General features: G+C 40.5%; 1 protein-coding gene across 1 annotated transcript; it reads right to left on the bottom strand.

Annotated features, from left to right (window-relative positions):
* Positions 1–1,454: 1,454 nt before the first annotated feature.
* On the bottom strand, positions 1,455–25,535 carry LOC148019534 (NADH dehydrogenase [ubiquinone] 1 alpha subcomplex subunit 8-A-like). The gene is made up of 2 exons (XM_087700769.1): positions 25,248–25,535; positions 1,455–1,897 (listed from the first exon to the last, which is right to left on the bottom strand). The coding sequence occupies exons 1-2, from the start codon at positions 25,433–25,435 to the stop codon at positions 1,768–1,770; spliced, it is 318 nt and encodes a 105-aa protein (XP_087556895.1). The 5' UTR covers positions 25,436–25,535; the 3' UTR covers positions 1,455–1,767.

Here is a 25,535-nt window from a genome sequence, read left to right as displayed (position 1 = left end):
TCTAATGATTTTTCATGATTTATACTTTCCACTTTGAGCAAACTTAGCATCCTTGTGGCTTCTTTGACAATGCAACTTTGCTAGCTCTCATTGCTTTATTTGGTGCACTAGTAAGTGCTAATTATTGAAATGGCCCCCTAGGATCCAACCTACATATGCGACATGATACAAGCCAAAACTCATCATAAAAGAGACTCAATATGAGACACCTTCTAATTGTAGAGACAAACCAACTCACCCCCCAACCTCAAAGCTAGCAACACTCTGCACTACGATCACATCCCAAGGGTTGACATCCCATATCACCAACCCACACCACCTCAATATATAGATGCAACTCAAGAGTCCAAGAATAGTAATCACACAATAGATGTACACAATAGGGCCTTTGAGTCCTATAAATAGGTAGCTAACCAAACCTCCAAGTGTCCTTAGTGTGTTCTCACTAACTTCATAACCACTATGACCAATGCTACTAGCATCCATCCAGCTATCTAAGGACATAACACTCCCCCCCTTATGAATGATTGTTATTCTCAATAATATCCTCAAATACAAAGTGAGGAAAACGACTCTTCAATGAGCGTACTAACTCTCGATAGCCTCCACTCCAGGGCCAAATTCAGATTCTAGTGGTAATCACACCATGAATAATACACAATAGGGCCTAGAGCCCTTTAATGCACAACAGGGCCTAGAGCCTCCATTGCCCCAATCCCTATTTGCCCTTAGTGCATTCATACTAAGTCACTTCATGACCATTGTGACCAATGCTACTAGCACCCATCTGAATGTGGAGGAACATAACAATAATCATACTTTAGTTGACCTAATTAGTGCATTCATACTAAGTCACTTCATGACCATTGTGGCCAATGCTACTAGCACCCATCTGAATATCAAGGAACATAACAATAATCATACTTTAGTTGACCTAATAGTGGTGTTTCACATAACTGCAATTTCAATGTCATGGCACTTGTAGTTGTGTCATCTTGAGACATTGATTAGCATTATCAGCTTTTGTGAATTCGTGGTATGCGACCAAAATGGGAGAACTATGTGTGAATGCAACATCACTAAATAGTATTTCAGGTGAACCAAGATAAAGATCATGTGATCTCAAATTCCAATGATAGATGGGACCACTATTGCTACCACTTACACCAACCAAAGGTCTTCCGTATCTTTGTCAAATTCAGCATGACACCAAGCCACATTATAGCATCTCTGTAACTTTGCATGCATGACCACTACACCAACCAAAGGTCTTCCATATCTTTGTCAAATTCAGCATGACACCAAGCCACATTATAGCATCTCTGTAGCTTTACATGCATGATCACTACCAAGCCACATTAGAAGCAGAGACTCCTTAAAAAACCAAAGCAATTCAACTCCTCCTCTAATAAGTTGTAGTAATCACCATAGCACCAAAGGTTCACGAGAAATGCTAGCAGAATTAAGCTTCTTCATTAGAAGGGAGGAAATTAATGCACGTATTAAACTTCAGTAGCACAAGGCAAAGGAAAGTCAAACTACCAAGCAAGTCGTGCAAACCTCAGTGTGGAGAAACAAGTGTGATTAAACCAACAACCATGTCAGTTTGCTTGATGTTTCTAAAATCAGAATCCAAGTTGAAATAGAGCAAAGGGTGGTGTTATTCTGCAAGCAACTAAGTTTCCCATGGAGACTGCCATGTTCCTCCAAATAGATCAACCTCTCAAATTCATGAGTTTCATGACATCAAAATGCCCAACGCCTCAACTACAGAGAACAAGCACTTTCAAACTCTTGTTGCTGCTTCCTGCAGAGTTTGAACTCGTTTCCATAATAATCCATACATTTGGCATAAGCATCTATCTCTTTTGGGCACTTGTGATGAAGTTCTTTCAGCCTGAATGTAGTAAAAAGTTTACCATCAGACAAGCCACTAAAGAAAACAAAATATGAGGTGCAGCTTTACACACACTTCACTAGTTGAAATCATTTACATACAGCAGTCAAAATACTTTCTGTGGAACTCCTGGAAATGAAACAACTCTGACTTTCTACCTGGAAATCTTATTTAAAAGCCAGTTTGTGACCTATACCCAAAATGCAGTTTATGACAACAAATTAAAGATTATCAAATGGATGCGTAGATCCAAAGACTTAGATGATCTTCCTCAGAATTCTGAATCTGCATTTCACAACTAATATCAAGGTGTTTAGTGTTACAGATCTGCATGTTTTTGGCAAGAGATCTATTTAGTATGTATGTCCAACTTTGTGTGTAAACCCTACCTGCATGAACTTCGGTGTCACGAATGTCATCACTGAACATTGGGCATGTGCGTATTCTGAATGACATTGTTGGTTTTGGTGTAAAGTTCAGAAGCCCACACAGAAGAAAGAGAGTGAGCAAGACAGATAGCTTGCATTTAAGTGTACCTACACTGATACAGGAGTGAAACCAAACGTATGACCTCAACCTGAACTGGGTTGTTGACACAGGAAAAAAACCCTGCCCGGGTAAGAGGGTAAAAAGTGTGTGTGCAATGCAAAAAGAACGCGAAAAAGTGTGAGAGTGTGCAATGGAAGAGCATGAACACGGATAAAGGGAAGAGAGAGACTGATGAAATGCTAGAATATAAGGAAAAATCTGCTGATCTGAAATGGAACGCTGGTACAAAGAGGATTGATCAGTCCCTGCACGCAGCCCAAAGCATCAGTGAGGGCACCCATCAGGCTGGATGGATGAAGTAGTGCAATCTGCCAAACAAGATGGAGTGGTGGCTGGCTGAGGCTGCTATTAATAGCAGCTGCCTGGAGAATGGCCGATCCAGCAGTTTGGCTGCACTAATTGCAGCTGACAAACTACAGGCAGCTGCAATTGATGCAGTCGACCTGCTAAAACAGGTCACCCCAGCCCTGGCAAACTCCTGTGGCCATGTCCCACGTGGTACTAAAATGCACCTGAATTGGTTCACTAACCAGCAGTGTTTGAACACACTCACTAAAACTCAAATGCACACTATGCAAGGGCTAGAAATAGTCAAAGCTGCTCCATCTCCATCGGACCTGACGGAGCTCACAGCCAAGAGATGACAGCATGAAGTAGCTCGGGATCCACAATACACTACCCAACACAAAGGTACTAAACCTCCATGTGTTTCGCGTGGGCATAAAACACAAGGTTCTTCGCTAGAGTTAGTCTAAGACTAGCACACTCTAGCTAGCAATCCACACATAGCTTTGTGGTCCTATGACCTTTCTGTGGAAAGAAAGCCAATCTCCACCGACATCCAATGGAGGCCCGAGGGCACAACACTCAGCCTCCATAGAGGATTATGCCATGGTAGGCTGCTTCTTGTTGCTGCATAAGATGGCTCCCAATCCAAGGAAGAAGGAAAAACCTATAGTGGAGCATCAAGTGTCAACATCTCAAAACCAATTTGAGCTCCCTCTCTCCACCGACATCCAATGGAGGCCCGAGGGCACAACACTCAGCCTCCATAGAGGATGCTGGTCAACTATCTCTTGTGTTCTATGATTGACAGCCTGTAATAATCACATCATCCACTTAAAGGACGACCAAGGCACAATGTTGACCCTCAATGTGAGAGAAAAGGTTGTGATCCTGGTCTAAACGTGGAAAGCCACTCTCAAGAACTAATAGATATGCTAGTACCTAGCCCAAGGAGCTTGCTTTAGGCCATAGAGCACCACCACAAACAATTAGACATACTAAAACCTAGAGGGTGATCCACATATATGTCCTCATGTAAGACACCATTCAAGAAGGAAAACTTCATGTCCATCTGGTAAACAAGCCAATGATGGTGAGCAACAAGAGCCAAAATAGCCTAAATAGTAGGCATGCAGGCTATCGGAGCAAAGGTCTCTGAATAATCCAATCCTGACCTTTGAGCACAACCCTTAGCTATAAGCCTAGCATTATGCTTGTCCAAGGTACCATCAACAAAGTATTTGGTCTTTTAAACCCACTTCACATCGATCAACCTCCACTTGTCTAGATGCCGAACAAACTCCCAAGTCTCAATGTGCTCAAAGCCTAAATGGAATCGAGCTCCTCCTCCATAGCACAGTGCCAAACATCATGTGCCAGAGCCTCAATGGTAGTATGCTTTCTATCCTAAAAGATCCGTGACATGAGAGCATAATTCATACAAGCCAAACTCCCCTACCTAGCCTGTAGCCTACTTGATCATCATGGGCTTTCTGATATCTCTAGAAATGGGAAGCTCCTAAATCTTGGATAAATTGTTTGAACTTTCGAGGAATGACAACAGGCTAATCCAACTACGAAGGAGACCTAGGGGCCTTTGAAACCTGCAAACCACCTGTCTCAATAAGGGTCTTCCCCTCACTAGGCAAAGATGGTTCCCCCTCATCAGAAGAAAAAGGCTTCCCCCTCTAACAAAATAGCCGCTAAAGAAACAAGAAAAGATGGGAAAGAAGTATAAATACTCGGAGGAGGAGGAGGAGGAGCCAACAAGGCTAAGGAAAGCAGAGAAGGAGAGGGAGAAATAGAGGGAGGCGTTGCAAACAAAGTAGTAGTGCAAAGAGGTATCCTCGAAGGGAGTGGGGAAGCTAATGCTGGAGGAGAAGATGGAATCGAAGAAAATCCATCAAATGTAGGAGCACTATTGACGGGAGGATCACTACTATCTTTCATATTTAAAATGTCATCAATTACAATTGTTGCCCTTAGTGTCCTAGGCACTAGATGACACTAGGGTTAGGATTTATTTTAGGGTTTTCTATGACGGTTAAGCCGTTAGGGTTGCATTTTTATTGTAAAATAGACACTTGGTGCCTCATTAGCACATAAGTGTAGCACTATTCAATATGATCACCTTAAGCATTGTACTCTCTCTCTCTCTCTCTCTCTCTCTCTCTCTCTCTCTCTCTCTCTCTCTCTCACACACACACATTAATACACTACTTATTCATGATCAAGTATCATTGTGCATCAATTAATTCTTTCATTCTCATTCATTTTCCATTAAATTAATTGCACAATTGCTCCACGCTTGGGCCAGCAATGATAACAAAGCCACTTACCTTCTTCGCCCTCAACATCACTCGCGATCATTCACCACTAGCCATTGCCATTGAACCCTCGCTCAATTGGCTGCACCACGAGCCATTGCCACCGCATCGGCTCAAGCCTTATTGGCAATTGCACTTTGTGCTGCCATCTTTGCCCATTCACCTTATATCGCTATCATTGCCTTGCATGCTAGTCACATGTGGAGTAATTTTGTCTTGAAGACTTGTCCTCCTCCAGCATAATCACAACCATTCTATGCCACTTGCTCTAAATCCTCCAGACTCATCGCCTCTATTCTGTCGCCATCATCATCACATCTACCTCTTGTCGATCAACTGACATGCTTCCGCATTCATGCCTGTAGGGAGACGGCCATCTTGATGATCATGGACCTGCTACCTCGCACCTGAAGTGCCAGCAATCCAACTGCCCGTCACCACATCATTGCCTTTGCAGCTTTTGACCAACCAATCAACCATCACACTAACGTGACCTATAGAGTACCGGCTCTTCCGTCACGTCGATCACTTGCCACATCATGCAACCACCTAGCCACTACTATATCACGACAGCCACATTAGATCAGTATTGCCGTCTATCTTTAATTTAGTATACAATCTGCGCCTTGTGGCCCAATATCCTCGACAACAAAATTCTTTTACAAATATCATTCTCTTGAATTCCAACAAGCCCCTATTTCTACCTATTGCCCTTTCCAAGCACATTTTGGACAAAACATTGGGGCTTTTCTCATATTTACTTCAATTTGCACCCCAGCTTCACAAATATTTGGGCTTTTATCAATTCTGCTAAAATTATTCACCAAATCGAAGAAATTAGTTGTCCATCTTCATCAAAATTGGGGCTTTTTATCAAATTGATCAAATTTCACTCCAATTTTGCTACCAAATTTGGCATGTTTTTAGAATTTGGCATTCTTCATCAACATTGAGGCTCAATTCATCAATGAGCACAACATCTTGCATTTTCGGGTACAAATTTTTTTGAATTTCTCTTCAATTTCCCAATAAAATTTGGGGCTTTTTGACATTCGAGCTCAATTTCACCCAAATTTCTTCGAAAAATTTTGGGCTTTTCTGAAATTCATCAAATTTCATCAATTTCGAGGCTCATTTCACCTTGAGGCACGGCATTCGGTATTAATTGGATAAAAGGTTTATCCAATTTCTTCAAATTTTCTTTAGTTTTCAAGTCTAATTTGGGGCTTTTGCCCAATTGCATCATCGAGGCGCCCAAAAATTGGGGCTTTTGCCTCAATTCATTTTCTTGGCCCTCGACATGCTCAAAAATCATATTATTTGGCTGCTAGCCCTATTTTTTCCTGACATTGAAGTTTATTATTTTCGCATATTATTGGTTGAATTTTTAGTATACTCTACTACTATCCACATTATTGAAGCACTTTCAGCCATTAATCTTTGATTCCAACATATTGCCGATTGCTACCTTGATTGGGTAATATTTTATTTTTGAAAACAACTATTATCATTGAATGTGGTATGCACATTGCATCGGAGAAGGAAAAGAAGAAGTCCAGTCTCATTGCCACCATTGAGGCCACCAACCTAGCCAAGCACAAGGAATATACTTTCTTCATCGAATGTCACTATAATGCTTCTATACATGATGCTTGCTCTCTTGTCATTGATGCACCTTCTACTTGGTATTTTGAGAGTGGTGCTTCTAAGCACGTCACTTCTTGTTGAGAATTATTATCATCCATTTCTCATATACCTAGGGGGGGCGTAGTCTTGTGTGCAATAGTGCCTCTTATGCAATTGAAGGCATTCGTACTATGCAAGTTAATACTATTTCTAGCACTTCCATGACATTATAGAATGTCCTCTACGCGCGAGGCATTAAGAAGAACCTTGTTTCCATCTCAATCATTGCTACTCCGGGCATCACTTCTTGTTGAGAATTATTATCATCCATTTCTCATATACCTAGGGGGGGCATAGTCTTGTGTGCAATAGTGCCTCTTATGCGATTGAAGGCATTCGTACTATGCAAGTTAATACTATTTCTAGCACTTCCATGACATTATACAATGTCATCTACGCACGAGGCATTAAGAAGAACCTTGTTTCCATCTCAACCATTGCTACTCCGGGCTTACGTGTTCTCTTTAACAACTCTTGGTGTGCGGTTTATGATGATCGAGTTCATTCTTCTATTGTATTGACCGGCACTCTCACATCAAGACATTTTTGTCTTGATACTTATAATCAATAGCATGCTGAAATTTCTCTTGATCATGCTACTCCAGCAACAAGTGATCTTTTTATGACATGTTCCTTTAGTGCCACATATTTCAGCATATTTCAGATTTGCTAATTTTTATTTCACAAATTGATGATTTGCTTATCATTGGGATCAACCCTATCCAAATTGTAATGTTATAACACCATTTCCAGAAACCGCTTGCTATCATTTATGTTGGTGTTCTTTGCCCACCCTTGGCTCCCCAATTTGCCACCACTGAGGGGAGCATATTTCCATCACCAACAAAGTATTCAGCTGCCTAGTCAAGCATCATAATCGACAGCCCTTTTGTGAACCATTGATAAATAGTGAAGAGTGTCTTCACTATTTGTGAACCATTGACAAATAGTGAAGAGTGTCTTCACTTACTTCAAGGACACCAAGGATTCAAGCCTTTTCTTCAAGGTTGTTTCTTCACTTATGCATGGATTCATGGTATGTAATTGAGCTGGTTCTTCAAAAGACATTCTGATAGATCTTTTTACGAAGGCTATTCCTCCATCAAAGTTTCAAGCTATTCAGCTATTTCTATTCATGCTACCTTTTAAAACATGATATGTCATTCATTGTATTGTCATATGTTGCTATATCCATTAGGATGAACATTTGCAACCATGACTACATATATCATCTTTTCTAGGATATTGTTATTCTTCCTAAATCAATCAGCCCATTTCATGGAGGGGAGTTTCTAAGCCATCTTATGGGCTACACATTGATGGCTTTTGATCCATGATCCAAGCTCCCTAAGCATTTAAACTGTCATCAATTGCAATTATTGCCCCTAATGTCCTAAGCACTAAGTGATACTAGAATTAGGGTTTATTTTAGGGTTTCCTATGATGATTAAGCCATTAGGGTTTCATTTTTATTATAAATAGATACTTTATGTCTCATAAGCACAAGTATGGCATTATTCAATGTAATCGCCTTAAGCATTGTACTCTCCCTCACTCATTAATACACTGCTTCTTTCTTATTCATGATCGAGTATCATTGTGCATCAATTAATTCTTTCATTCTCATTCATTTTCCATTAAATTAATCGCACAATTGCTCCATGCCTAGGCCAAGAATTCTCAAATGATGTGGTCCAATTTGTGTGTCCACCAAACCATTCTCAAATTGTGTGTTCGGAAGGGTGTACTCCATCTAAATCCCTTGCTCCCCCAAAACCCGTCAAACACTTTGAAACAACATTAGCCACTGTGGATAATGCAAAGAGGATGGGTCCTTCCAAATAAGAGTTTGGCTTATGGGACATTGACACTCTCTAGGATTGAGTTTTCTTTTTAAAGACAGCTTGGTAAAGTTGAATTTTGGAGTTGTAATTAAGAGCTAATTAAATGATAATGTATTTTTGGCTCAACATCCCCTCTCACACCTAAAACTAGAGCTAGGAAAGAGCAGTTAAGATTGCTCAAGTTCAATTTTTCTTTAACCCCAAAGCATCCCACACCAACATAGCTGGAGTATCAAACAAAGGGTGTGCATATCAGATGCCCAGTGACCTACCAAGACTATAGAGCACATGGTTATCTTACCAAGGGAGCCCAAGTGATCACCCCAAAGAGGCCAAGGCATCGGACAAAGAGTGTTCATCAACTACCTAGTGGCGTACCAAGACTTGCAAAGGTAGATGCAATCACATTGAACTGTTTTATTTTTCAGTGTTTTAATTGATGATTATCATCCTATTAAGTGATCAATCCGCCAAGGGAAAAATAAAAGGGATAGTTACACCCTACACATCACAAAATTGGTTGACAAGTACATTTGAGGTGGACATCATGACACCTTAAAATAAGCTAGATGCCACATAATGCAAGAATTTAGAGCAATACAATCAAAAGTTTTGGGATACATTGTTGCATGTCACTTCTGATTGTCGAATACCCCTTCATGAGCAAGTGGAAAAATATGTATGTGGGTTGTCCCAAGAAATTAGGTCCATTGTGTCTAGCATGTCTCAACTCATAGAGACTGCTACTATAGTTGATGCTTTGCTGCATGGGAAGGATACGGGCTTTCAAGAGAGTGGGTAGAAGCCAAATAAAAAATCACTTCATGCTGAGAAAAGGGGCAGATCTAAAAATCAATCTGAAAAGAGACCAAAACAATAAAGAAAGGGCTGATAATCATTGGCACAACAAAGGGATTGAAGGCTGCAAATAAATGCTTCATTTGTGAACCGGAGGGTTATATTGTAAACGATTATCCTCCCAAAAGGCAACAAGCTCGAAAATCAAAAAATCAAGGAGATCCTAACGGAAAGAAGCCCAAAACATCAATAGGATCGGTACCTGATATTGTTAATGATCAGCCCAAAACATCAATAGGATCGGTACCTGATATTGTTAATGATCAGCCCAATGATGATGTAAAACCAGTCTTCCTTCCGTGGAGGGGTCGTAATTCCCCAATCAAGCACTTAACTACAACAATTGGTAAATGAACATAAAGTGATATGCACAATTTACCTTCCAAATATTTCCAATACCTTAATAAAATCACAAAAAAATAAGTCTCTTATCCAAAATATTGAACCCTCACGAGTCATTACACATCATCATCATCATATTTAACATTGCCCAACAACTTTTGTCAAAAAAACCACGTTTTGGGTTCCAACTCACAAAAAAGAACCACGTTTTTACTCTCAAAAACGTTTCATAAGTTTCAAACTGAAAGAAACACATTTCTTAGCTACTATGCATAGGATTTTGCACATTTCCAACCATACCCACATACACTGGGGCATTGCATACCATGCATTAGTTGTTGCATACCATAGGGATTTGTGCCATACATTCCTATATATGGTCCCTATCCAACCATAGCATGAAAAATTATGCTACCACCAAAGTAGCCTAGCTGCCCCATCAAAGCATGTATGCCCGACTATCCAAAATCCATTGGATTGGCACTTTCGTATTAGCCTTGCATTTGCATTCCTTGCCCCATAGGTACCAATTGTTTTGCTTCATTGGCCTCGTTCAAAGCTTCAAGTGAAGGCTTTGATATTAACCTCAATGCACCTTGCTGTCTCGAAGGTGTAGAAGATGACTTCTTCTTCTTGCCCTTGCTATCCGGAGCATATAAAAATTGATTGAACTAAGGATCCTTTGCCAATTCAGCAAAGAGATTTCCTCCTATCCTCATGCAATAGTCCAAGCTACAATCCAGTGCCATGGGCCCCCCACAAATTCAAAGGATTTGATGGTATCCCAGCAATGGAACCATGAAACCAATCTTCCTTCTGTAGATGGGTGGTAATTTTCTGATCACGACTTAGATACAACGGCAACATTTTTTACAAAACTAAGAAATGCAAACTAACTCACAATCTTGGACAAAGGACACCATGTTGGCCCCAAAATTGGCACTCCTTTCGGTATTTCTTTAACTTAATTGAAGAAGAAGTTCCCAATCCCTTTCGCTATTCCAACTCCCCATACTGTCCAAAATAACGGGCACTCTAGCAAGCCTTAAATTTGATTTACCCCTTAATTCAAGCAGTCAATCGGCCTTTAACCCACTTTCATAGAGATGAAAAATGCCCCAAATTCATTGATTTGCTGGTCCCTCCACTTAAATTTGACTCAAAAATACTTCAGCTCTATTGAATCCAAGTCTTGCAGCTTCCAATTTTTGGCACGCTTCCCAAGGTTATTGCTAAACCGTGATTTTTGCTGCAAATTAGGGTTTATAGCAAAGAAATATGAAATTTCTCAACCTCTAGTGATCTCAATGCTATAATCTTTGGAGCAAGGTTGAAGAAAGGCTGGGAGACGAGGAAATGCGAAGAAGAGAGAAGACTCAAACTTTCTTCGTGAAGAACGAAAGAAAATCAATCATTTACTGCTATTGCCTTGTGTCCTGGTGGATACCACAATCTACATAAAAACAAGCAAGCTCATTAGAAACAAATTCTCCAACCTTATCCGATCATAAGATCTTCAATTTCTAGCCCGAACAATTCTCCTCAAAGAGTAACCAATCCGTAAAGTTGAAGAAAGCCTCGGACTTCAGCTTAAAAAATAAGCCCATGTTATCCTACTATAATCATCCACAATTAGCATGAAATACCAGCTCACTTTAAGAGACTCCGTCCGCAGCAGTCCACAAAGATCAATAGAAACAACCTCCAAGGGTACTGAAGACCACCTCGAAACCTTGTTTGGAATAGCATCATGAGTTTGCTTCCCACGGATGCATAATACACATTGTTGCTGGCTAAACACAATATTCGACAAACCTCAAACAAGCTATCTGCTAGACGCCTTCCGAAGATAATCATAGTTGAGGTGGCCAAACCGAGCATACCATAGCTAAAACTATGTCTAAGAAATAAGAAGAAGAGAAATCAAGGCAGAAGAAGACCTCCACTTATAGACTCCATTCTCCTCATAACTTCAGGCAAGGACCTATCTCGATCCAGGATCAAGAATCCGAAAGGAATCCACATCAAACTCGACCAAGAGGCCAAGGCACAAATCTTGTGCACCAAAAGCAGATGGTATCCCAAGGCCGACACATAAAGCACCTCGAATGTATAGGCACCATCCTACCCATCAAAAATAAGATGCATGTTACCCCGTTCCTGAATATAAATAGAAGAACTATCACCAATGAGACTCTTTCCAAGCAAAGGCCGCAAATGAGCAACACCTACTATAGAAGGAGTCGTGTGTCGGAATGTACCACTGTCAACAATCCACTCCTGAGCATCTGGGCCTATCAATGCAGCCTCATAGGCCTTCAAGGTCAATGCCTCAACCACCTCCAAGTGGATGAAAGCAGCTCATGAGGGAGCAGTCACTGCTTCAAAATTCTTTGAAGATTTCTCCTTCTTCTCCTTGTCGGGGCAGTTTTTCTTCAAGTGGCCTATCTAGCCACAGGTGTGATAAGTGGTATCATTTTCCTTGTCCTTCTTTGATTTTTCCTCCTCCTTCTTTTGGGTTGGCCTATCAATGTCTCCGATTTAGAAGCATTGGTCCCTTTCAACTACTCCTCTTGGTCCAAGACCATAGAAATGTGGCGATGCTCTCAAAGTACAAAGGCAAAGGTAAAGTCAAGCAAAATGCAAAAAATCAACAAAAGACTGATGCCAAACAGCCATCAATTAAGGCTGCCCAAGACACAAAAAAGTCTAAGAAAAAGGAGAAATGTCATTAAAAAGCGATGTCATTATATTGATATTCACCCATTGAATGCTACCTAATCTCACAACGAATGCATGAAGCGATTGGCCAAAGAGAAAAAGGACTCTAGTTTAGCTATCTGGGAGACATCACCCAGAAAATCTACTAATAGTGATGCTTCAGCCAACTTTGTGTAGAACTATGCATTTCTTACATGCAGTTTTGATTCTTCAATGGCCAATTCAGCATTTAATGCTGCTAAAACACAGCACACATAGTATTTTGACAGTGTGATATCAAAATATATCACTTCCACAAAGTGTCTCTTTACCTCTTTGCATTCAACCCCTACTAGGAAGCATATCACATGTGCGAACAGCAACAGCTATGATGTATGCGGCATTGGTTACAGTCACAATTACTACTACGGATGGTTTCAATTTCATGCTTCTGGATGTTTTATTTGTGCCTTGGCATTACAAAGAATCTGTTGTCTATATCAGCTTTCAATAATTATGGCTTTCCGGTCATCTTTCAAGATAGCAAATGCATTGTCAAAGACAAAGAGATGGGTTATGCACTCACACTATCCGGCACCCTATATAAGAGTCTCTTCCTATTGGATACATATGATAGACGATCTCATGATGCTCTAGCAGTTAGTACTCTTTTGCCCGCAATGCAAAATGCGGATCTATGACATATCTGCTATGGACATACAAGTTTTAATAGTCCAATGATCCTTCAGTGGTGTCAGATGATAGATGCATTGCCTCCACTGGACACCCCACTTCCCCATGCACCTAAGCGATGTATTTTGGAAAAAATTCACAAGTTTGCCTTCAAGAAGGATCATGTAGTGCGTGCAATCCAGAAAATGCAGCTTATTCACTCCGACGTCTGTGGTTCTATGAGGACACGTGCACTTGGGGGTCATCTATATTTTGTCACCTTTAATAATGAATACTCTCAATATACATGGATCTATGGGCTAAAAGTGAAATCTGATGTGTTTATGCATGTTAAATATCTTGTTGCAAAGTGGCTGAAACCAACTTAAAAGTGCAAGCACTTCATACGTATAGAGGGACCGTGTCATGAGGGCATGTATTTTTGAAACCTCACTTAACATGTGGATTAATTTTTAATCACATGATTAAGTAAATATTGCATATGTGAGATGCAATACGGATTAAAGTAAATTTACGAGCCCGGGACTTGAAGAAATCATGGGAAATCAAAGGCAAAAGTTGTTATAAGTTATGCCACATAGGTACTTGGTGGTATCTGGTGCCAGTTGTTGGCCTAGGTCATTCATTTGGCCATAAGTGTCAATTGGTAATACTAGAGAAGTGGCGTTTAATGGTACCTAATACCAATCTGATGGCCAACGATGGCACAAAGATACTCAACAATCAAAGTTGCCTAGTCAATTTAATTTTTGGCCAGTCAGATTATTTTCAGGGCACCGAAATAATTATTAGATTAATTTTGAGTACTTAAAGACTGAAAATTAATATTTAATTATGAAAAATGCTGGAAAAACCATTTGGAAAGGCTACCACTTGTCAACATTGCCCATACAAGACTCAAAAACGTCTTTAAAGGCTAGAGAGGCCTTTTTACGATGCAGTCTACAAGAGAGAGAGAGAAGGAGAGGCTCCTGGTCTGATTTGAAACCATTGGAGGACCTTAAGCAGCCAAGGGTAGAAGAAGACCAATCTACACGCTGTTGAGACAAGGCAGCAGCAGTAAATGATTGATTTTCTTCAGTTATTTGCATCTACATGCTCTTGTGGCAGGGCAGCAACTGCATTTGACTAATTTTCAATCATTCTTCGCAACAAAACTCTGAATTTTCTCTCTCTACAACTTTTCCTCTCATCTCCCAACCATTTCACAACTTTGCTCCAAAGATCTTAGTATTTGGACCCTTGAAGGCTAAGAAATTTCATATTTCTCTACTGTAAACCCTAATCTGCAACAGAAATTAGACTTTAGCAACAGCCTCGAGAAGTGTGCCAAAAAGTGGAAGCTCCAAGACTTGGATTCCATAGGGCTGAAGCTATTTTTAGCCTATTCAAGTGGAGGGACCAGCAAATAATTAAATTTGGGATATTTTCCATCTCCATCAAAGTGGGTGAAGGCCAATTGATTGCCCGAATCAAGGGGCAAATCGGATTAAAGACTTGCTCGTAATTCATCACAGCAAGGGGAGTTGGAATACTGAAAGGAATTAGGAGAATCCGATTGTAAATCAACTTCTTCTTTAATAAAGCTAAAGAAATACCGAAACGGGCGCTAATTTTGGGGTCAATCGGGTGGTGTGCATTGTCCAAGATCAGTAGGTAAATTTGTATTTTCAGATTTGCACTAACTGTTTGCTATTGTAATTAAGTTGTAATCAGGGATTTACCACCCATCCACGGAAGGAAGGCTGGTTACAAAGGAAGTACATGTCTTGTGCTTTTGAGATATATTTTCTTGAAAATGGCATTACGCTTCAAGCCACCATAAGAATGACACCTCAACAAAATGGAATTGCTAAAAGGAAGAATCACTCTGTCATGGAAATGGCTCATTCTATGTTGAAAAGCAAGGGACTGCCTCCTAAATTTTTGGGTAGAAGGCTTTCACTATGCTAATCATGTGTTGAATCGTACACCCACTAAGGCTTTGAAGATGATCACACCGTTCGAGGCTTGGCATGGAAAGAAACCCAAAGTTGACTACTTTTGGGTGTTTGGTTGCATAGCCTATGCACATGTTCCCAAAGAGCTTTGTGGGAAGCTCAATGGCAAGGCTGTAAAATACATATTTATTGGCTACAATTCAAAGAGCAAGGGCTATCACTTGTATGATCAACACACAAAGAAAATTTTTTCAACCGAGATGTCATATTTGCTGAAAATGCTGGATTTTCACATGATTAGTTTGAGATGCCAATCATCCATGACATTGGTGATGTCTTTGAGGGCCTTTTGCAACTTTTCTTGGAATTTGTGCCTGCTGTAAATGGCCGAACAGACATAATACAGCATGTTGTTGCTACAACACATGCTCCCAAACAGCACGATTATGATGATGGTTTGCCTCATGCACTGGAAGATGCAATACAACATAAAAGAGCTATTGTAAATCAAACCAAAACAATCCCTAGATGGCTGTTATGCACTCTCCAGGAGAATAGAATGGATGCTCCCTTACCTCAGCGCACTACAAGGGCTACTAGGCATGCAACACATGATGCAGGGGGGGCCATTTGGCTGACTTTATGGAAGTAGATGATTGTCATGAGCATGTGTTTATGAGCTCATTGCTAGATGATGATGAGCCCACTTCCTTGGATGAAGCTTAGCAAGATGTACATTGAATGCATGCCATACAAGAAAAGTTAGACTCTATTGCCACCAACTTTGCATCGGATCTTGTGGATTTACCACGTAGTAAGAAGGCCATAGGCACAAAATGGGTTTTAAAACTCAACCGCCATGCTAATGGCACTATTGAAAAGTACAAAGCACGGTTGATAGCAAAAGGCTATGCACAAAAAAGTGGCATAGATTATAAGGAAATCTCTGCTCCTACATTACCATTATGTCAAAGAGAGAGATGCTAGGCAAGAGAGATCAATTTGATGTATGTTCCTACATAGAAGAATGTTGCAAATATTTTCACCAAAGCACTTTCTCATGACAAGTTTGAGGCTTTTCAAAAGTCCTTGAACTTGCTACCCTTTGGTGATTGATATTTCTATACTTCTACCATATTCACTGCAAGGAGGTGTTAGAATTTGCCAATTCTATGGCAATGCCCAATGTTTTAGTTAGTTGGTTTGTAGTGTGGACACAACTACATCAATAAGTTGAGTCACCACTTCTGGATATAGTTCTAGAGTTAAATTAACTCTAGTTGAGTTAGGGATAGGTCTAACTTACTTAAAACCTATTGTACTTTCATTCTATAATTCTAGTAAAGTGGAGAGTGCGCAATAGAAGTGCAGGTCAAAAGTACGAGCAACAATGTTAAAAGTAAGAGAGAGTGAACATAGAGATAGGTGTACCAGATTGTAATGGTACACAAAGAATAAAGAATGTATTTATATGTTAGGGTACGATAAGGGTATGTTCACACCTATATAACGTTATACACGGAGACGAAGGGACTTTACACCCAACAACTTTCCACTTAAAGGCCTGAAGGGTACCTTTAAGCTAACCAACTCCCACTAATCGAATGCAATGCTCATGTTGAGCCTTTGCAAGACTCTTAGTGAGAATATTTGTAGGGTTATCTTGGGTTTTGACCTTAGTCAGTGTGACAAGACCATCATCCAGGACCTATCAAATAAAGTTGTACCGAACATCTATGTGTTTGGTAGGTGCATGAAACATGGCATTTTTAGCTAGACATACTGCACTTTGGCCATCACAACCAAGCATTGAAGTACATGAAGAAAGACCAAACGGCCAAGCCAAATAGTTTTCTTAGAAGCTTCTGTGGTGGCTCAAATATATTCAGCCTCTATAGTACTCAGTGCCACAATTTTCTGTAACCTTGCCATGTCCGAATCACAGAATCCCTGCAACTCTAGTATATACCCTTTCCATAGCATATACACTTCCCTTGTGTACCTTTTAAAAATTTCACTACTTCCCAATGTGACTTGCCAAGGTTAGACATGAATCTACTAACAACTCCCACTGCATGAGCAATGTCAAGGCAAGTTGCAACCATGCCATACATCAAAGATCCACAAGCTGATGCATAAGGTATGTCCTTCATAGCACTAACACTTGCATCATCCTTTTTGGGCAATCAGCTTTGCTAAGCTTTATATGTGATGGTAAAGGCACACCAAGAGGCTTAGCATCAGCCATATTAAACCTGTCAAGTACTTTGCTAATGTACTTGTCTTATGAGAGAGACAACAACTGTTGCTCTCTCTCTTTTAATGCGCATGCCCAGAATGTGTTGAGCTGCCCTTAAATCTTTCATTAAGAAGGCTGAACTCAATTGTCTTTTAAGAGTGTTCAAAGTACTCTTATGCTTTCCTACAATCAACATGTCATCCACATATAAGACTAGCACAATAAGACTTCCATCATCAACCCTTTTCGTGTATAAACAATGATCTACATGACTGCGTTCAAATCCATGGCTAAGTATGAAGGTATCAAACTTTTTGTACCATTATCTAGGGGCTTCTTTCAGCCCATATAAGCTGTGTTTCAGCTTACAAACCAAATGCTCTTTCCTTGGAATAACAAAACCTTTTGGTTGTTTCATGTGCAGCTCTTCATCCAAGTCACCATGAAGAAAAGCAGTCTTCACATCCATCTGATCCAGCTCTAAATCCAAGGATATAGTGAGAGTAAACAAAACACGGAGCATAGTCATCTTCACCACTGGTGAAAGACCTCCTGGAAGTCTACGCCTTCCTTCTGTATATAGCCCTTAGCAACCAAACATGCCTTGTACTTGGGCTTCCTATCAATACATTTCACTTTGTAAACCCATTTGTTAAGGATAGCTTTCATATCCTTGGGCAAAGGTACAAGCTCCGATGTGTTATTTGCCTATAGAGACTTCAACTCTTCCTACATAGCAAGCTTCCACTTTCTCTTATTTTCACATGACTGTGCCTCTCTAAATGTCAGATGCTCACCCTCATTAGTCAAAAAAATGCAATCCAAAGATGGTTGAAATCTCTATGGCTGCCTTCTGACACGTGTAGACCTTCTTACCCAATGATCTATAATGTCAAATAATGGGCCTACATCCTCATGAATGTGCACACCATCACTAAGTGCTGATTTTCAACACTTCCTTGCTGCTGTAACCTGTTTTCAGCATGTTCTTGCTGTCCTATTCCATCTTGTGCATCTGTTTGCTGTCCATTATCTTCTAGCTGTAACACAATCGGTTGCTGCTCATTTTCAACATCAAAAGGAACAAAAACTTCAACTAATGGCTGCTGAATGGCTGGCTGTTCATTCTGAAATTTGACCTTCTTTTTGTCAAGGTCATCCTGTGTAATATGTTTTAGCAACTTTGCCTCATTAAATACTACATCTCAGCTGCGTACTATCTTCCTACCCTTAGGGAGCCAAACTCTATAGCCCATCTCTCCCTCATCTCCATATCCCATGAAGATGCCCTTGATGGATTTCATGTCCAACTTAGTCCTCTGATCTACAATAACATGCACAAAGGCATCACAAAACCACAGACGTGCAAATGGTCATATGAAGCAAGTTTGCCAAACCAAACCTCTTCAATTATGCCATTTTCCAATGCACAATTGGGAGATCGATTGCATACATGAACTGCAATTTTAAAAGTCTCTCCCCAAAATGGTTACAGAAGATTAGCTATGGACAGCATGCATCTGACTCTCACAAAGTGTGAGATCATATCTTTTAGCCACACCATTTGATGCAAGATTATAAGGGGTTGTCAACTCCCTCTTAATGCCATGCATCTCACAAAACTTTTTGAACTCATTAGAAACATACTCACCCCCATTATCCATTCTTATAGCTTTTAACTTAAGCCCTTTCTATGTGGTAACAAAAGCATGAAACCTTTTAAAGGCATCCAACACTTCCTTTTTGCTCACATGCACCCATGACTTTCTACTGAAATCATCAATAAAAGTAACAAAGTATTGTGCACCCCCACATGCAATAATAGGCATAATGCACACATCAAAGTGTACTAAATCAAGAGTATTGGACTTCTTAGCAACACCTAAGTAATAAGGAGACTTCATATGTACACCCATGACTTTCTACTGAAATCATCAATAAAAATAACAAAATATTGTGCACCCCCACATGAAATAACATGCATAGTGCACACATCAAATCGTACTAAATCAAGAGCATTGGACTACTTAGCAACACCAGAGTAATAAGGAGACTTCACATGTTTTCCATATATGCAATCATTGCAAAAGTCCAGACCAAAGTCTTTTACATCAAATCTTCCTAAAGAAGAGAGAACCTAAAGGTCTTTCTAGCTCATATGGCCAAGTCTTTTATGCCAAAGTTCTATCCGTGAATGAACTTCAGCCATAGCCAAGAACTTGTTAGCAGATTAGTCAGTTCATGGTTGAGTCTGTACTTGTGGTACAGCAAGCTGAGCAGAGAGACATTTTAGGCATTTTATTTGCCATTGTTTATTATGGTGTAGGCATTATTTGCAACCAGTCGGCCAGCATTTAATGCTGGCCGACCTATCATATTTTGGACATTTATTTGTCCTATATATTGTCTGGCTCCCTCCTCCACTTATTCATTCATTCATCACTTGACAATTCTTGGAGAGAGGGAGCAGATGCCAATGCCTCCACGGGCGGCGACTCACATTGTATCTGTACTGTCTCATGTCTTGGTATATGGATTCCATTTCCTAAGTATACATCTGAGTTCTCATCTGTATTGTGTTATCTCTTTCTTTTCTTTTGTCTTGTGTTCAGCAGTTTATCTTAGCACATGTTTATGCTTCCATTGCTGCACCACTTCTGACATGGTATCAATTTTCAAGATTTGTGTTTCTGCTATGTTTTATTGCTGATTTCAGGACTGGTTTCACCCTTGCTGATCAGGCGGCTGCTGCTCCATACAGGCGACCTGTTTGACCTGCGTTTCCTGCAGTTTTGTCATCCCCTGCTGTCCAACACCTCCTGTTGCCTGTGTTTTCATCATCAGACTGCTGGCGGCAATTCCCTACACCTGTTTATGCAGTGTGCAGCCTCCGTTTAGTTGTTTTCAGCACTCTTTTGGGCTGGGCGACTAGCAGAACAGGCCGTTTTTGCTGTTTCTAGCAATTTTGAACTGATTTTTTAACTTTGTGTAGCGGATTTTGGCTTCTTTTGATCAGATTTTGGGTTATATTGTATGTGAACTCTTGCTTTTTGCAGTCTGTGCCCATGGTTTGGCTGTGTTCCCTCTCCAAATACCTTCTTTTCTCTACTTCTTTTCTCAATCCTCTACAGATGGCTGCTCCATGCTCATCCACTGATGATACACTATATGGAGGTTCAGATGAGGCTCTTGCAGCTTCAGAAAGGGGTTTGGAGACACAAAAGTCGAAGGCCCAATGTTACCACTATGGCAAGAAAGGTCATTTACAGAAGGGCTGACTGCGTTAGCGGCTTCCAAGAAGAAAAAGAAGCAGACGAATGGTTCTACTCTGGTGGACATTGTCGTCTGTACTATGATGCAACATTATCATTGTATATTGTATTGTATCAGATCACCCATGATCTAAGAGAGGGTGTTAGCACATTAGTCAGTTCATGGTTGAGTCTGTACTTGTGGTACAGCAAGCTGGGCACAAAGACATTTTAGGCATTTTATTTGCCATTGTTTATTATGGTTTAGGCATTATTGGCAGCCACTCGGCTAGCATTTAATGTTGGCCGACCTGTCATATTTTGGGCATTCATTTGTCCTATATATTGTCTGGTTCCCTCCTCCACTTATTCATTCATTCATCACTTGATAGTTCTTGGAGAGAGAGAGCAGGTGCCAGTGCCTCCATAGTCGGCGACTCACATTGTATCTGTACTGTCTCATATCTTGGTATATGGATTCCATTTCCCAAGTATACATCTGAGTTCTCATCTGTATTGTGTTATCTCTTTCTTTTCTTTTATCTTGTGTTTAGCAGTTTATCTCAGCACATGTTTATGCTTCCATTGCTGCACCACTTCCGACAGAACTTGCCAGGTCATGCTTTACAATGCAAATAGTACAAAGTTCCCTTTTGGCTGCCTTTAACAATCAGCATAGAGCCCTTGTGAACCTTCCAAGATCCACCATTAAAGGTAGTAAAATATCCTCTTGCATCAAGCTGCCCAACTCACAATAGACTTTTCCTTATGCCAAGTACATATCTGACATCCTGTAAAATGAGCTCTTGGCCATTTTCAAGGACCAAGTGAATGGTACCTATACCCTCACTCCAAAGAGGGAGTAACATGAAAAGAGGCACTGTTGTCCACTATCCATCATTGGGATAACCCATGATGAGCTAAAAGTAAAGCATCAATTACCTCCTTTTTGGTGATGTGCATATCACTTGTTGCTGCCATATTATCTACATCACTGCATGAGCCAGCAACAAGTATCTCTCTAGTGTCAGAGAGCTCTTCAATGACCACACTAAATGCAACATTTGCCTTTGCAACTTCTTTTGAGGGAGAGCTATAGCCTATCATCCTTCTTTTTCTTTCTCGCTCTTTCTTGTAGTACCAACAATCGGGCTTTTTATGCCCTTTATGCCCACACTGATTGCAAGTAACATCCTGTTGTTTGCCCTTACTTTTACTCCTTTTGTCTTTATTTGCTGCATTCCCCTCTTCTCTAACCTGCCTCTTAGATAATAGTGAACCACTCCTTTGTCCACTAGACTTTCTTCCAATCTCCTCATTGAGGATAGAGCCCCTAACACCATCACAAGTTAAAGCAGGGTTGTTACTAAGTGAAATAACCAAAGATGGGATCCCAACTATCAAGCAAAGTCATCAATAAGAAAATAGCCTTTAGTTTATCATTGAAGGGCTGCAATCCAAAGTCTTGCAACTGACTCAAACTCCCTATGAAAGCACTCAAATGCTTAGATGTTAGCTTAGACTCATCCAACTCCATGTTCACAAGCTTGCGCATGAGATGTACTTGATTTACTGGAGTTGTATTCTCATAAGTATCCACTAACTTTTTTTATATAGTATAAGCTGTATCAAGACGCTTAATGTTTGTAAGTACATCATCAAATATAGCCATTTTAATATATGCAATGGCCTTCTTGTTGAGTCTAGCCCAATCCTCATTTGTCATGGTTGCAAGCTTAGTTTCCAAGAGAGCATCATCACAGTCCTTGAGAAACAAAATGCCTTGCATCAATATAACTGATATTTTAGTATACATTCCATGCATACATCATTGCAAGGTCACTCCCACTTCAGCAATATCACCAAAAATACATCTACAACAATCTCAAATCTGCAAATGATCACTAAGACTGCTACACCATGAATATTCAGCAATACATCAACTCAATAGGGGCTGCCTAACATGTGTACTGCATACATAAATGCCCAAAAGTACTTCTGATACACAAAAAACTACAAGAACTCTGTGCAATTTCTCCAAAATCTCACATATGGAAGATAATAAACTCGAATTGCACTGTTTAGAGCACCAAGTTGCTTCAACAATGTCCCCAAAGTGCATTTCAAGCATCAATTTTACCAAAATTCACAAATTTCAGCAAAAGCCCCAAAATTTCGCTAACCTGTCTTCCCCGATTGCATAATACATGTTCCCAAGAGCATAGAACAAGCAAATTTAGCAAAATTTCACAAAATTTTGCAAAATCCCCAAGTTTCTTGGGTCCAAATGTACACCAATGTCAACAGATTTGGCTCAGTTGGCAAAATTTAACTGATACATGAAAAGCCCCAAAAATTTCAAAGCCAATGTGCACAATTTTTGCAATTTCCAAGTCAAATGTCATTGTTATGCATGAACAGCACCAAATCTGGAAAAAGCCCCGAATATTTAGGCACAAATCTATGAATTGTGCTTACATGTGCGAAACCCCCATCAATGAGTAGGGACATGCTTGCTAAAATATTTGTAAAAATTTGACCAATCTAGCTTGCACTACCTGTGACTCGCCGACATGACCTACAGCGATCAACGTGACCTGTCATGAGCTGTAAACTGACTACCGCTAGCTGTCGTAAAGCATCGCCTAATCCACATTGACCTGAAATTGTCCCTTGTGACCTGTCGCCAGCTACTATCTGCTATCACCTACCTACCACGCTGTCAACAACCTGTAGAAGTAACGACCTACAGTTCTCTTTGCATGAGGGAGCTGAAAATGACCCGCACGGACCTTGGGAAACATGCACACCTTAGTCATAGCTATGATACCAATATGTTAGGTACAATAAGGGTGTGTTCACACCCATATAACTTTATACACGGAGACGAAGGGACTTTACACCCAACATCTAGCACTTGCACCTTTTGAGTGTGAAATTGCTACCCATTCTAGCAACAAAACAATGTGAGAGCAAACTATCCACGACATAAAACAGCACCTCGAGCCCAAACACGAATGTCTAAGACCATCTCAAATGTGGGTGCACCAATGGAAGCATAGAAGATTGCTATCATAGACTACACAATGCAAATAAAAAGAGTAAACAAAAGAAAGCAAAAGAAGACTTCAAAGGGAGAATTCAAAGATATGCTCAGAAACTGAAATCCATATACCAAACACGAGACAACTGTGTACAACTGTGAGTCACTAACTGCGTGGGCATTGGCACCAACTCCCTCTCTCCAACACGATCTGCACTAGGAATCTACAAGTCGATGATGATACAAACTGAGGAGGAGGGAGCCAAATATATATTATATAGGCATAAAATAATGCCGAGAAAATAATAGGTCAGCCAGCATCAATATGCAGTTAGCTAACAATAAGTAGCCTACATTATTAGAATGATGACAATAAACATTACCTAAAAATAGTCTACAATGCCCAGCCCACAACTCCACATGCCCAAACTCACTCGTGAGGTAACTAAATTGCTAACAAATGGAAGAAGAAAATCTGCAATGAACTCCAAGAGAATGTTGAGTACAATGTGGACTGATCAGTCCCTGCATGCAGCCCAAAGCATATGTGAGGGCACCAGCTTAGGTTGATGATGGTGAGAAACACCAGATGACAGAGGAATGCCAACAAAAGCCAAAGTGTGTTGAAATCTACAAGACAATGTAGGCTACCACTGACCACAGTTGCAATAAATAGCCAAAGACCTCTAAAACTAGCCGACCTACTACAGAAATATCTATTGGAACAATCCAATCTTAAATGCTGTTCAGCAGCATAAAACTGTGAAAGCAGTGCCTGCAGCACACGCAAAACTGATCGCCATCATACTAGGTGCAAGCACAAGTGCTTGCAGCCTAAAAAAGACGGGCAACTTGGGCAGAAAATAGTCAAAGCTCCAATGTCTCCGCCAAACTCTAACGGAACTCACAACCAGGAGATGACAAACTGAAATAAGATAGGCCAACAAAGGCTGAAGCTCTAAAAATGTAGGAGACCACGCTGATAACTAAAAATCCCTCCAAGCTTCATCAATTAAAAGCTCTTCCAGGTCTAGCGAATCCAGGCTCAATCTTGACAAATCTGGAACAACTTGCTATCCTTTGCAACACGCAACCCTATTTGAATGCCCAAGGAGCCAAATTGAGTATTCTCCTTAAGCATGCAATTCAGCCCTGCTGTAGACCACCAGATACCTTCCAATCTGCTATCAATTGGCTGAATTTTAGCAGCAAACCTTCATGCATAGCTGAAACATGCATGCTTCCATCCCAAGGCAGCCATGCATGCCCTTATTCTTAAAGAATACCGACTTGCTTACCTATTTCCATGCAAAACACCGGCTACAATAAATGTTTTGGTTTAAAAAAAGATCACTTGAATGAGTTATGAGCCCCTAACATCGTCATCGAACAGAAGCAAAAGATCCTTAGCATAGAGCTTCTCAAACTATAACACAGCATAGTTTGTGGTAGCGGTTGGTCCACACATCGACACCATTACCATAACTACAGCGCAAATACAATCTTTGCATTTGCATCAAATCATATGCATAAACCGTATCTTTCGTTTGTTCCGCATTGCCTCACCGTTCGTAGGAAAGGAAAATGACTCACAGGGAGATGACGCAGCGAGTAACGTCCTGTCCTCTGTGCAAGCATTTCTCCGGGTTAGGATCCGCTCGCTTGCAGTCCAGGAAGGCCTTGTTCTCAGTGCGACACAAGGACGAAATGTGCTTGGAAGCCGCCATGAGAACTCCTGAGGTCGTGACGGGCTCACCTTCTGTACTCTTCTCGCTAGCCATGGACGTTGGATCGCAAGAAATTCCCCGCAGACAAACACTCGGAAATTTGTTTGGGAGCAGTACTTAGTCCTTCAATTAACAACGGATACCCCGTATATTT

The sequence above is a fragment of the Lygodium microphyllum genome, chromosome 19, assembly GCF_053477565.2.
Source record: "Lygodium microphyllum isolate KBCC chromosome 19, Lygodium_microphyllum_v1.1.10, whole genome shotgun sequence".
NCBI lineage: Eukaryota > Viridiplantae > Streptophyta > Polypodiopsida > Schizaeales > Lygodiaceae > Lygodium > Lygodium microphyllum.
Note: the sequence above shows the minus strand (reverse complement) of the source record. Positions and strands in the feature narration are given on the sequence as shown.

Bases quoted from the DNA above. Each gene is read 5' to 3' on its own strand.
- LOC148019534 (XM_087700769.1), bottom strand. From the start codon at position 25,435: ATGGCTAGCGAGAAGAGTACAGAAGGTGAGCCCGTCACGACCTCAGGA. The intron at 1,898-25,247 runs GTGAGTCATTTT...TACTACATTCAG, and splicing joins ACTCGCTGCGTCATCTCCCT to GCTGAAAGAACTTCATCACA.